At 45.3% G+C, this 12994-nt stretch overlaps 1 protein-coding gene across 3 annotated transcripts in view; it reads right to left on the bottom strand.

The window, feature by feature from the left end:
• Nucleotides 1-12994, bottom strand: part of Mapre2 (microtubule associated protein RP/EB family member 2) — a 130513-nt gene that overhangs the window by 19960 nt on the left and 97559 nt on the right. For all 3 annotated transcript variants that reach the window (XM_051202127.1, XM_051202125.1, XM_051202124.1), the window contains one exon: nt 11234-11447. In XM_051202127.1, coding sequence (XP_051058084.1) covers nt 11234-11447 — 214 coding nt within the window. The remainder of the gene's footprint in view (nt 1-11233; nt 11448-12994) is intronic.

The raw sequence follows: 12994 nt of genomic DNA, 5'->3' as shown, positions 1-12994 counted from the left end.
TGTAGGGGACCATTAACTTTACTCTGAAAGAGAGAGAGAGAGAGAGAGAGAGAGAGAGAGAGACAGACAGAGAGAGAGATCACCGTCTCAGTGGTGACCAGGATTCAGTCCCAAGGGGACTTTAACAGGGTTACAGGGACCCTGGCTCACAAGCCACAAGCTGGCTCTTTATTTTGCAAGCAGCAACTTAGAGCCATTCTGGGTCTGTCCTCACCAATAGCCTGTGGCAAGGCCTGGCTGCTGCTCCTTACAGCCAGACACTGGCCTATAATGGGGCAGCTCCTCTCGGAGCAGCTCACAGAGCAGAGTGTGAGCCACACTGACCCTGAGGGAACGAAGACCTGGCATGGCACTGGGCATCCCTCAGCTCATCTTGGGGTGACAGTGGGAGATGGCACTTAATAGCGGAGTCTTGTGGTCCCGTGGGTCCAAAGAACCCTGGACATGCTGCTCGCTAAGTGGGGTGACTGGCTGTCACCTTAGACAGGAAGAAGGGTGTACTTCCCAAAGTTGGGAGGAGGACCTGAGAAAAACCCGAACACTTGGCGATGGAGAGAGATGGCTCAGTGGTTAGGAGTGCTTGCTGCCCCTGCAGAGGACCAGGCTCCCAGCACTTACATCAACTCTAGCTCCAGAGGGATACAATATCCTCTTCTGACCCCTGAAAGCACCTGCATGCATGTGGTGTGCTTAAATTCATGTAAATACACACACACACACACACACACACACATACACACACACACATTAAAACAGGGGAAACTTGTTTTTTAAGATAGGGCTTCTCTGTGTGGCCCTGGCTGTCCTGGAACTCACTCTGTAAACCAGGCTAGTCTAGGAATCATAGTCACTCAGCCTCTCAGGGGATGGGATTAAAGGTGTGTGCCTCAACACCTGGCTTAAAACATGGGAAACTCTAATCCCAAAGGCTGGCCCACAGTGCTCACTCTGTTAGTACTGCCATTTCTCAGCAAACAAGGTCTGACCCAGCAAAGCATCAAGTCCTGGATTCCTATTCCAGACATGAGCAAACCAAAGCAGGAGCTCATTTCTACTCAAACCTCTACAACCCATCCCTGAAATCAGGGCCTACGATGCCCCCTCTATGCGTTCTCTAACTACACTGAAAATCAGGGTGCTACAGTGTGAACCATCCACATCCATCCGTCTGTCCGTCCATCCACCTACCCGTCCATCCACCCACCCACGCAACAAATATTTATTGAACTCCTACCATGTAGCTGGCAACCTAAATAGATACTGGCATCAAATAGTGAACAAAACACAGAAGATGCCTGACTGTGTGGAGTTTATGTTCCTTCTTGGAGCACGACACTGAATAGTAAGACACTAAGCTGGTAAGTAACAGAGCCGACATCACTGTCTGGGAGAAAGTAGAACAGCATGGATAAGGAGGCCCAATTGCAAATGTGAGGAGGGTTGAACTTCGTGGCTAAGTGATTTTACATAGACCCTTGGTCTTCTCCAGTTTCAACTCTTCAGGATTTCTGCAGGATTTCTACAGGTCACAGGAGCTGCGTCTGTAGGACACCGATGGAAAGGGACTCTGTGCACCAGCAGGGAAGCAAAAGCCATCAGCCAGGCGTGTGTGAGTGCATGTGTGTGTACCCATGTGTGCATGCATGTGTGTGCATGTGTGTGTGTTGGGAGGGGGAAGCAGTTACCTTGTACTCAAAGCTTCGCTCCTATGAGGGTGTGTGCCTAGTCTTATTGCATCTTGTTATGTCATGTCATGTTCGGTTGATATCACGGGGACCTTTACAGAAGACAGAGGAGATATGAGGGGGGATGGGAAGAGCCGAGGGAGGGAAAACTGCCGTGGGGATGTAATATATGAGAGAAGAATTTTAAGGATGTTTCACTCCTCACAGAGGCTAATGGCTCTTAGAACTTTCCATTTCCAGCATCCCACGGTCCCTGCAGAGGACACAGAAGAGGCAGGAGTCACCCTGTTATTCTCAGGACCAACGAGAGGGTACGATTTAAACCAAGATGCCATGGAAGCAATGAAATGTGGCCATTTGACCAGGCAGGGAGAGAATAGTCTGTGTGGAGCGATGCATGGGCTCTGTCTCACCAGCTCAGTGGCCAGATCAGGTGGCGGTGGTGGAGATGCACAGGGCAAAAAAGATACAGAGACACACTGGAACGGCAGGTTCCCAGCTGCTCCCAGGCTTCTGTCAGGGTCCAGCCCTGGGCAGAGGGGCATGTCCTAATGTGGGCTTTCAGAACAGACTATGAAGGTAGACCACAAAGGGCCACAAGGGTGCCACTGCGGTCATTTCTCTGGGACCATGCACCATGGATTTTGTTTCGGGCAGTGCTTGAGATGCTGCCGTTTAAAAACAGTTTTCTACACCATTTACCATAGCCACCACACACCCATTTTTATACACAATCTATATTTTTTTATATAATATTAATGTTAATAGGAAAAATAAAAAGAAAGGACCTGTTCTTAGATGGACACAGCATGTGCTATTGATTCCAAGGGGGACAGCTGGAGGGAAGCCAGGCAGAAGCAGAGCTGGGAGTCAGCTACTCCCAGTCACTGCTCTGGGGTCATTACACAATATGACAAACGGCTCTGCCCTGGGAAAACCTACGAGAGAGGCTCCTGGCGAGGCTCACTGCTGCGGGTGTGGCTGCCGTGAAGAGTAAGCACGCGCTGAGGACCCCTCAGGGCCCCCTCCCCTGGCTGGCCGGCCTGCACAGAGGCAGCCCCTGGGATGGACAGAGGGCTGAGCCCCTGGATCATGCCCAAGTGGGAACATTTACACATTGCCACTGCTGCTCTGCTTACCCTGCTTACTATCCCTACTGGAGGCAATGTGCTTTATTTTTAGGCATCATGTGATTCTCCAGTATTTTCCAGGCTCGGCCTGAGTCACTTTGGTTTCAGAGAATTTCTCATAAGAGGGGAAGAAGAAGAAGAAGAAAAAAAAAAAAAATGCAAGGAAGTGCTTCATGTCTTGAAGTGGCTCAGGTTTTAAAAATCGTAACTTTTAAATAGCTGTTTCAACGTGGAATGCATATTTTGCAATAAACTGCTGACTTTCCACGCGTCTCACACCTTGGTAGAAGATTACTGATCCAACTTCCAAGCATATTACATGCCAAATCCAATCACCATCTTAGTTTAAATTTGTATTTTTTCAATTGCCCTCGGAGAAATAAAGACAGTGGGGATCCTTTTGCTCCAATAAACGGTCCCCACATCCCATCCCAACATTAATAGACAGCAGAGTTCCTTGCCTGCTTTCCACAGTACCGGGGAAGGGAGTGGCTGATGGAGCCAGCAGACTGAGCCAGCCCACAGAGAATAAAGACACACAGGCGTTGCCATGGCGACACCATGGTGGGTGCCACAGTACTTCTGGCATGCAGTGCTCACTTAAGAAGGAAGCTTATAAAGTAGGGTGGCCATTTCTGGGATACCCCCTTACTTAGTTACTTTAGATGTGCTACCCTCTAGCTTTGGTCTGAGTCCCTATTGGCACCTTTTTCTGATGGTGGTGAGCCTGTCGTGTTCCAATAACACAACCTAATCGGGACTTCCCAGGAGAGTCAGAGCTCAGGAAGTGGGATGACGGGCAGAGCGCACTTCAGCTACCCAGTCTCCTTTATTCATCCGCATCTGGCTTCTGTGTCAGGCTTTGCTGCTTCCACCAACCCACTTCCAAGCCGATCAGGCATGTGCATTAACAACTGCCCACACTTCCTTTCCCCTTCACTTCCCACAGCACTGTGCTGACTGTCCCTCCCTGATGTATTGATAGCACACAATGCAACTAACTTCTCGGGCTGCTATCTTCTCTTCTCCACAGTTAGCTAGTGTTGAGGTTGTAGGCTGCATGTAAGCACGCATGCTCTCACAAGGCAGAGCAAATACTGCATTGGCCTCCCGATGGTTCCCAACACGCCACATTATTAACTAGGAACTCTCTACATCTCTGTGACAGTCTTGATCATGACACCCATTCCAGTGATCCCTGTCGGTGCTGACACATTTGTATGACATTCATCCTAGGACATGTGGGGGTGGCGACCAAGAGACTGTGGCAAGGTGATGGGAAGGGGTGCCCGCCATGATGTCACTATACTTAGGACTCTTGCAAGCGGACACACTAGGCAGACCTTCCTCCTGCTCATGAAGAAGTGGCCACTGCATGGTACGCATTTTGTTGGAAAGGCCCATGTGGAGTGGTGCAAATGACTTCCAACCTGAGTGGCTTAGGGAAGGAAGCCAGAGAGACTTAGCCCCATGGATGCAAGAAACAATTACAAGTGGCTTGTTCACTAGGGAGCCTCTGATGAGGTCCTAGCTCTGTGGATCTTGGGTTGCTGTCTGTGGGTTCCATATCGAGAACCCTGCTGAGCTGTGTTGCGCTGTTAAGACAACGCAAATGCTGTTCTAGGCTGGCAATCTTCCCCCCTTTTCTAAAGCAGTAACAAGGGACCTGTTTACCTCCTCAGCCTCGTGACTCAAAACATCTAAACAAAACCTGCACTTCATTGAACTGAACACGTTTACTTGGGACCTCAGCATTCTATTCTGTCTGGAATGTTCTTGGACATGCTTCATCCAGCTAATCTCTCCTCATCCTTAAATTTCAGCTGAAGTTTTCTTTTTTCCAGGAAACCTTTGTAGAGGCTGCAAGGCCAGTTCAGATGGACTTTCCCGGAACATTCCCCGTGCATGCTCTCCTCATACTCCCAATGGCAGATTTCCTCACAAGACAGCAAGCCCTCCACGGCCCCCACTCCCCCCAAAAAAACATGGGTCTTGATCACTGTGTACTCTCAGAATCCCTTACAATGCCTCAGCAATACCTCAGAACCACATGAATGAATATGATTCAAGAAGTCTGTCACAAAAATAAATAAATTAATTAATAAATAAATACAAGGGACCAAAGAAACAGGAACTGTTCATTGTTCTAGTATTTTCTGAGCTGCTGTTTAGACACTGTGTTGTGGTCCCTGTTCCAGTGAGGTACACTGCAGGCGATGGAAACAGCTGGACAGTGAAATGTGCCGAATCTTCCCTTAGCTACATGAATACTGCAATGACTCAAGTTCAAGAGACAGATAAGCATCTCTGTGTCAGATAGTGGGAAACAAAACAAAGACGAAAAGGTAGAACTGGCTTGCAGTTCGGATTATTCCTCCAAAAAAAGACTATATAAAGTCCTACAAACTGCTTTTAGGGCTAGGAAGCTGGCTCAGTGGGTAAATGTGCCGGCTGCATGAGCCTGCTGACCCTAATTCATGATAAATCATGCAAAGAGCCAGGTGCAGCGTGTGCATCTGTAATCCCAGCATTCCTGCAGTAAGATGGACAACTGCCTAGAAGCTCAGGCGACACCTAGCCTGGCATAGGGTGGTAGATACAGTAAGATCCTGACTCTTACAAGGTGGAAAGTGAGAGCCCCTAAAAGTTTTTCTTCCACCTCTTTGTAATGCTGTGGCACACACGTGCACACGTGCACACGCACGCACGCACACACGCACACACACACACACACACACTGCTCTTTACTTTGCCCAGCATACCAAATGACTAAAAGAGACACTTAGAATAAAAACAGGCTCATAGGCATGCTGTGGTATCCTGCATATGGAATTACGTATTTGGAAAAGCACTGTTCAAATGAAGAGCATACAAAGAGTATACATTCTTTTCAAAGGCATGTGATACTGTTACTAAAAGGGGCACTATAACTGTTGTAGTTCATTATCTTCCCTCCATCCTTCCATCCTTCCTTCCTTCCTTCCTTCCTTCCTTCCTTCCTTCCTTCCTTCCTTCCTTCCTTCCTTCCTTCCTTCCTTTTGGTTTTTCAAGGCAGGGTTTCTCTATGTAACTGTCCTGGCTGTCCTGGAACATGCTCTGTAGACCAGGCTGGCCTCAAGCTCACAGAGATCTGCCTGCCTCTGCCTCCCGAGTGCTGGCATTTAGAGGCATGCTCTACCACTGCCCACTCACTACCTCTCTTTAGAAACAAAAGCAACATAAAACACAATGGAGTAAAAGCAACTTCTCTTTCCCCAAAGGTGAGACGTGGTGTCTATCTAGATTTTAGATGCTCAACCAATGCTCGTAGACTGCTTAGCAAATAAATGGAGAAACTCAGTCACATTTTAAGACTGCACCAACAGATCAGGAGTATTCAGTCTTCAACACAGTTGTTTTTTTTTTTTTTTTAATACTATTAGGATTTACTCAAATCTACATCTATGGATTTAACAAGGATTATTAGGACATCTCGTTGTCACTGCTTAGGTACCTTCTGTTTTGGAACCACTTTTCTAGCATCTCTCCTAACCCGATTTTAAGGCTGAAACACTGGTCTCTAAGGAAGAGAGAAAGCTCAATTCCCATAGCAACTCTAAATCTCTCTCACACTATATTTATATTTGAGAGTCTAATTTAAATACATTAGCGTATGTGAATCTGCAATGTGTCTGAGTCGCTATGGAAACCATAATGTTGAATTTCCTTTTATGTTTTGTAAGTCTTCACACATAAAGCCTATCTCCCCAGACAGCTATTGAATTGCAGGAAGTATCAGGACAATTACACTTAGAAACATCATGTTTCATGATGACGTATGCACTTAACAGATAGCTGTCACTGTGACATGTGCATTTAAACATGGTTGTGGGTGGTAGGCAAAAATCAATTGAAAACACAGCTCCTCAAAATGTAGTCAGAATTGATATTACCTGGCAGCTATTCACCCTACATGAAACCTATTCATATTAACGTTGTTTATAGTAGAGGTATGTTGTCCACTTATACAGATATCAACCAACTTTATGCTTCGAGTCCTTAGGAGAAGTTTCTTATCTGCATTGAAATGGTAGAGAAATTTAGCATGCTCTCAGAAAGAATAAACCAAATGTGTGGAGAGCATCTATTTTTATTAAGGAAGCCATCTCTGGTGTGATGTTACACACAGCACAGATGCTATAAAAGCAGGATTTTCTTTCCTTGCTAGCACAGACAGTGTCCTCTCAATTACTACTACATGGCATTACATCCACACCACTCTCCCCCACTGTAATCTGGTCCTCTGTCATACAAGATGCTTTGAAGCTGCCAGGCATGCAAGTTAAATCAGCCTAAGGCACATCTGTGAGGAGAGATCCATCCACTGCAAAATTAACCAAGTATTCCAAAGTGCCAGCCCCCATCCTATTTCCAACCATACAAGCCATTACTTGTTTTCAAGGATACAGATAGCTAAGAAGAGCTCAAGCTTTCAACATGAAAACAGATTAGTGGCTGTATGTTACGGATCTAGCTCCACCCACTTCATCAAGCACTTAGGTTCATCCCCAGTCTTGAACAAAAAAGTCAGACTTGCAGTCTTGGGCGAAGGACAACTCATACCACATATATGCATTGCAATCACATTACAGAGGTTATGGGTCAGTGTTCTGAACAGAGAATTCTAAGTGAGCCCCGAGACCTACTACTATACATCACACTCACCCACACATGTGGAACTCATGCAACAGCTAGATTTGCAGCACATATCCAGGCTACCCAATTCTGGTAAACTTCCCAACTTAAGGCTTGGAGCTCTCAGTGCCGTTTGTGCTGTGTGTCCTGTCCTAACAGGTCACGTGCCAGGAACTGAGATCCTCATGTTCTACTATATTGTACACCGCCATGAAAAGGCACAGACTCTGGAAAGGCCCTAGAAACCTGCATTCTATAAACAGCCTTTCCAGCACCTCTCCTGCCTTTCTGGAAATGTTTGACTTATTTTCTTGGCCATGTTCCCAATATCTGGGTGCAGGACTTCAAGAAAGTTGGAGCCTTCTGAATTTCTAAGGGCCTTTCTCCCATTATGGTCTTTAAAAGCTATATCCCACATGTGATGTACATCTTGTGATAATTTTTCTCTAGTAAAATCTTACTTCCCCACAATGTCGAATCTTCAGGACACATTTGATTAACGGGGGAGGGGTGTGGGGGTGTGATTAATACCATTCCTCCATAAATAAGGCCAACAAAATAAACACCATCAAGGCATGGGTGCGATATCAGAAATCTCTGCCTTCTGGAATACATACATACATACATACATACATACACACACACACACACACACACACACACACACACACACACACACACAAAATAAAATGTATTAACTGTTGACTTTCATCTGTTTCCCTAGCTTTGTCACCTGAGAGGTTAAGCTCTGAAAAACAAATTTCTCTTTCAGGCTCATGGCACTCTATCAAAACAGCACAAGTTACTTTGTGGCTTTTGTGAGAGGGCTAGCCATCGTGGCCTAGTTCTGGGTAGAAGAGTAGAAGTGCTAACAAGTGCTAAAAGGGTTACAAAAATAAGATAAAGATGCATCATGATTGTGGAAGAAAAGTATTCTGAGCTTTACTATTCGAATTTTAAAAAATGCAGTTGAGTTTCAAAGCCAATCTGTCCACCAGTAACAGCTACAAAAAGGACATCAAGAAGGGAAATGGCAGCATGCCTTGGGTTCTCACCGAGTCCTGCACATGTCTCCCGAATCCCAGTCCTGGGGACATGCCGTCAGCATCAGCTCTACTCTGACTCGTAGACTGATGACAGCTGCTGACAGAAGCAGGTGACCGGTTTGAACTGCATCAAATTTTGCCTCCCAATCTCCCTGTGGTTTAATTTTCATCCAACCTCTCCCTTCGCTTCTGCTCCAGAAAAATACATCTTCCCTTTTCCATTAACCCCCTGAGCCCTTGACCTCACCTTCTCCTCCATGCTCAGGATCACAGTCCTCTAATCTCTCCTCTTTCTTTCCCGGTTGGCTCCTCAGAGATTCTTCCCTGACCTTACAAATCTGATAACTTTGGGTTGTTCCCTAAAGCACACAATTAGAGCACGGTTCTCATCTCTCCCCGAGCTTCCCTCTCCCTGACAACCACAGCTTCTTATTTTCCGCAGTTGTATCCTTGATAAAGGTCCTCACTTCCACATCCTACCTGGTCTTGCTCAATTGCTGCGACCCAGACTCCAGTGCCCAGCGTCTCAGAACCAGTTCTCCAAAGGGTGATTAATCACACCCTGGGAGTCAGTTCTCTACACACTACTTTCACGTTTCATTGCACATCATATTTCCACATTTAATATTCATGACCCTCTTTCTAGAAACTTCCTACTGTTTCTTCTGTGAGACACAGATGAGGGAATTCTTAGATAATGAGGGCAAAGCAACATACTGTAGTTCTGTTTGGAAGAGAAATGTGGGAGCTGAGGCCAAAAAATTAAGGTCACAGTATGATTGTGGAAGAAAGAAAAATATTCTAGGTCTCTGTGATTTCACACACTACTAATGCTTTGAATTCTCTTGACTGGTCTGCGCTCATCCCTTTGAAAGGCTTCTTCCCTTTACGCGTGTCTAACTACAGTGATCTGTGCTCAGCATTCTTTATCTACACACTCATTCATTCCAACAGTGGACTTGGACTCAGTGTCCTTTATCCAACTCATTCCTTAATGCAGGCCTTGTCTCATCATTTCATGAATGATTTTCAAGTTGAACAATCCAACAAACTCTTCCAGGCTTCACTTTAGTTGACTCCTTGCAGAGTTAGAAACTGTCAATCATCCCAGCTCCTTCCTCTGCTTCCCTGAAAGCCACTCCTTAGTTTCTTCCAATCTTTTGGCATTTTCTCTGCATTCCAGGAAAGTTTCTTCTCCACTACTCACATAATTGTTAGGAATTCTTGAAGGCAGCCCCTCCTTATCATTCTGTATTCGCTTCCAGCTTCAAGATATGGAACACTCACAAATGTTTATGTCTTGTTTGCATGTGCGTGCGTGCGTGCACACACGCACGCACAAACACACAAACACAAACACACACACACACACACACACACATTTAGATAGTCTTTTGGATGCTGCAAAGAAACCTGAAACTCAGTGTGTGAAGATAAATACAATTTCTTCTCAAATCCAGCTCTCTCAGCACTTCCTGAATGATAACCTCATCTTTCCAAGTGTGGGAGACACAGCAAGAGTCACACTTGGCAGCTGCTTGCTCACTCCAGCATCCACCCATTACCAAAGCCCAGTTACTTCCCAAACATCCCAGACATATGTATTCTTTTCCTTCTGCTGTGTTATCCCACGTGAAGAAGACCTCATCTACAAGACTGGTAAGTATACAAGCTGATCTTATTATCTCAAACAATTATTTTTATTTATTTATTTGGTTTTTCGAGACAGGGTTTCTCTGTGTATCTTTGGAGCCTGTCCTGGAACTTGCTGTGTAGAGCAGGCTGGCCTTGAACTCACAGAGATCCACCTTCTTCTGCCTCCTGAGTGCTAGGATTAAAGGTGTACACCAGTACTGCTAGGTCAATTTTTTTTTTTTTGTGAAACAAAAATATTTCAAAAATCTTTTTAAGATGTCATATTTCCAAGGGACACAGATTCCCTGGCTATAGCTAAGGATTCAGATAGAAAAGAAGGAAAAGATTTCTAAGCAGTGAGGAAAAGTATGATTATAAAGCTACCTGTATTTAGTATTAATCATGTCTAATCCATACTGACTATAGTAAGATGGGCAGAAAAAAAAATCCTTATTGTAATAAGTCTGAACAATGGGCTCTGCATTTGAGATGGAAAAAAGTTTCTGAGAGTTTCACAGTTAAATGGCCTAGTACACAACACAACTAGCATTTATAATAATTACACCATTTCTCCAGAGCACACCTCATCTGGTCAAGTTGGCTGTTCTAGGTATGTGTCCTCAATGATTTCCCTTTTTAGGACAAGGACGTATACTAAATGAAGGATCCACATTACATACAAAAGCGATCACTAATTTTCTTTGAGTGCTTACGGAAAATGGACCACGCTTAACAGCACAAGTCAGTTTGTATTATGGTCTGTCTTGCCGGCTACTAAGCCATACAAATATTTTAATGAAGATCTAAGCAGACTACTAAAAACTTCTTAGACAAAAATTAAGAGAGAAAAAGAAATCTATCTCCAGGGGATTATCTTCACAGCATGTGTGGCTCTGCCCTTTTACTATCGGAAATCAAAATCGTTAGATTCATGACAAATGGGTCACAGAAAAACCAGTGTGAAAGCAGACAACACTAAAAGCATGGAAGCACCGTCAGCTCCACGCTCAGACTGAAGCAGAGGAGACAGCCCGAGCCGTTCTCCACAAGGACAGTGACATACCCGCTGTGGGGGAGTTTGCATGGTGAGACTTCTTGGGCAGGTTGAAGATCTGTTCGCCAGGGTCAGGGGGAGGAATTGCATCTTGCCCTTGTCGTGCCTCGACAGGATCGTACTCCTTCCCATCATAGTTAGCATCGTAGAACTTCTTAAACCACTGAATAAAATCCAGGTTGTCTTGGAAACGCCCTTTCACCAGCTTCTCCACTGGAATTACCTGCAACGTCAGGTCACTCCATGAGTCACAAACCTCAGGTTTCTTTAGAGTGTTATGAAAATGTATCCCAAGAACGGCTTGCCTGCGGGTCTTCTATGAACAAAATTAAGAAAATTGTATATATGTGTCCGTGTATGCCTGCTTGTCTGTATGTGCACCATGTGTGCATGGGGCCTGCTGAGACCAGAAGAGGGCGCTGGATCCCCTGTAACTGAAGTCACACATGGCTGTGAGCCACCAGGTGTTGGGGACGAAAACTGGACCAGAGTCCTCTTTTAAACCACTGAGCTGTCTCTTTGGTGACTTACAGCTCTTGACCATCGACTGTCTGCCTGCCTATTTTCTCAGCAGTATTCTAGAATTAACACAATTTTAACTATTTAAAGAACCAATTAAAAAAAAAAAAGAGTGGATTGTCATGGAAAATGTAATACTTCCTGAATAAAGGAACATCCTTAGCTGTCGAGATGGGGTGATCTGCCGGGTCTGATGGTAGCATGCGCCTGTAATCCTAGCCCTTGAGAGACCAAGGCAGGATTATGAGTTTGAGAACAAACTGAGCTACACAGTGAGGCCTCATCTCGGAAAAGCCAATATACAAAACCAGAGAACAAAATAGGGGACTTCTCTCATGTGTAGGATATTTATAGTTTAACAGTCTCCCCACAAAAATATACAGGCTTGGGATGTTGTGCGGTTTCAAAGGTGAAATGCTTTCCTGCTTCTTTGTGAACCCTTGGCCCAGCTGTAGTGAGATAAACTCCTATAAGGATTATAGCTACCACCTAGAGCACACGAACCAGGGGCAGGCCAGTGAAATCCTGAATCAATGGGTCACCAGGAACAGAGCTTACTAAAGTGTAGAGCGGCAAGCATCCCAACTAACACAGTGCAGGGCGCAAAGGTTCATGGGATTGCAGAGGCAGAGAGGAAGGCGCTCATTAAGGGGGGTCATGGGAACATGCAAAGAAAGCCATGGCTTGCATAGCAACTTCAAAACTCGAAACTCAGCTTTTCAGAGTAACCTTTCCACTACAATTCAAAGAATCAGCCAGGATTCCCTGCCTGCTCTCCCAGGAACCTTTGGAATGTGGCAGAGAAAGAGGAATGGGGGTGGGGGAGGTCCTTGACTGCTTAGCTTATTCAGTGGGTCACTATTTTTTTTTTTTTTTTTAAGGAAAAATGGAATTATATCATGATGCTTCCCACATAGCACAGTTACTAGATTTTGCCTCTTCTATCATCGGGTGACAACCAAATGAGAACCATGGGAGAGTGAACTAAGTCTTGAGTCAGAATGCAGATGTGTATGTGTGTCCAAGACAGAAGAAGCCCAGTGTGCAGGAGACACAGCTTTGTGGCATGACAACATGAATGGAAACTGAAGAGACCACCCTGCAGCAGCAAAGCGTTGCCGCCTTGGAAACCATATGCCATTGATGGTCATAAAGGCCAACAGGGACACGTTAAAAAGAATAGAAAATGGTGGCCATAGGTTCTCCTCCACAATCACTGACTTCACTAGCTGAGTAGTTGGCTAGGTTTCC

Source organism: Phodopus roborovskii, unplaced genomic scaffold (assembly GCF_943737965.1).
Source record: "Phodopus roborovskii unplaced genomic scaffold, PHOROB, whole genome shotgun sequence".
NCBI lineage: Eukaryota > Metazoa > Chordata > Mammalia > Rodentia > Cricetidae > Phodopus > Phodopus roborovskii.
The sequence above is the reverse complement of the archived record's forward strand: the minus strand, read 5'-3'. Positions and strand labels throughout refer to the sequence as shown.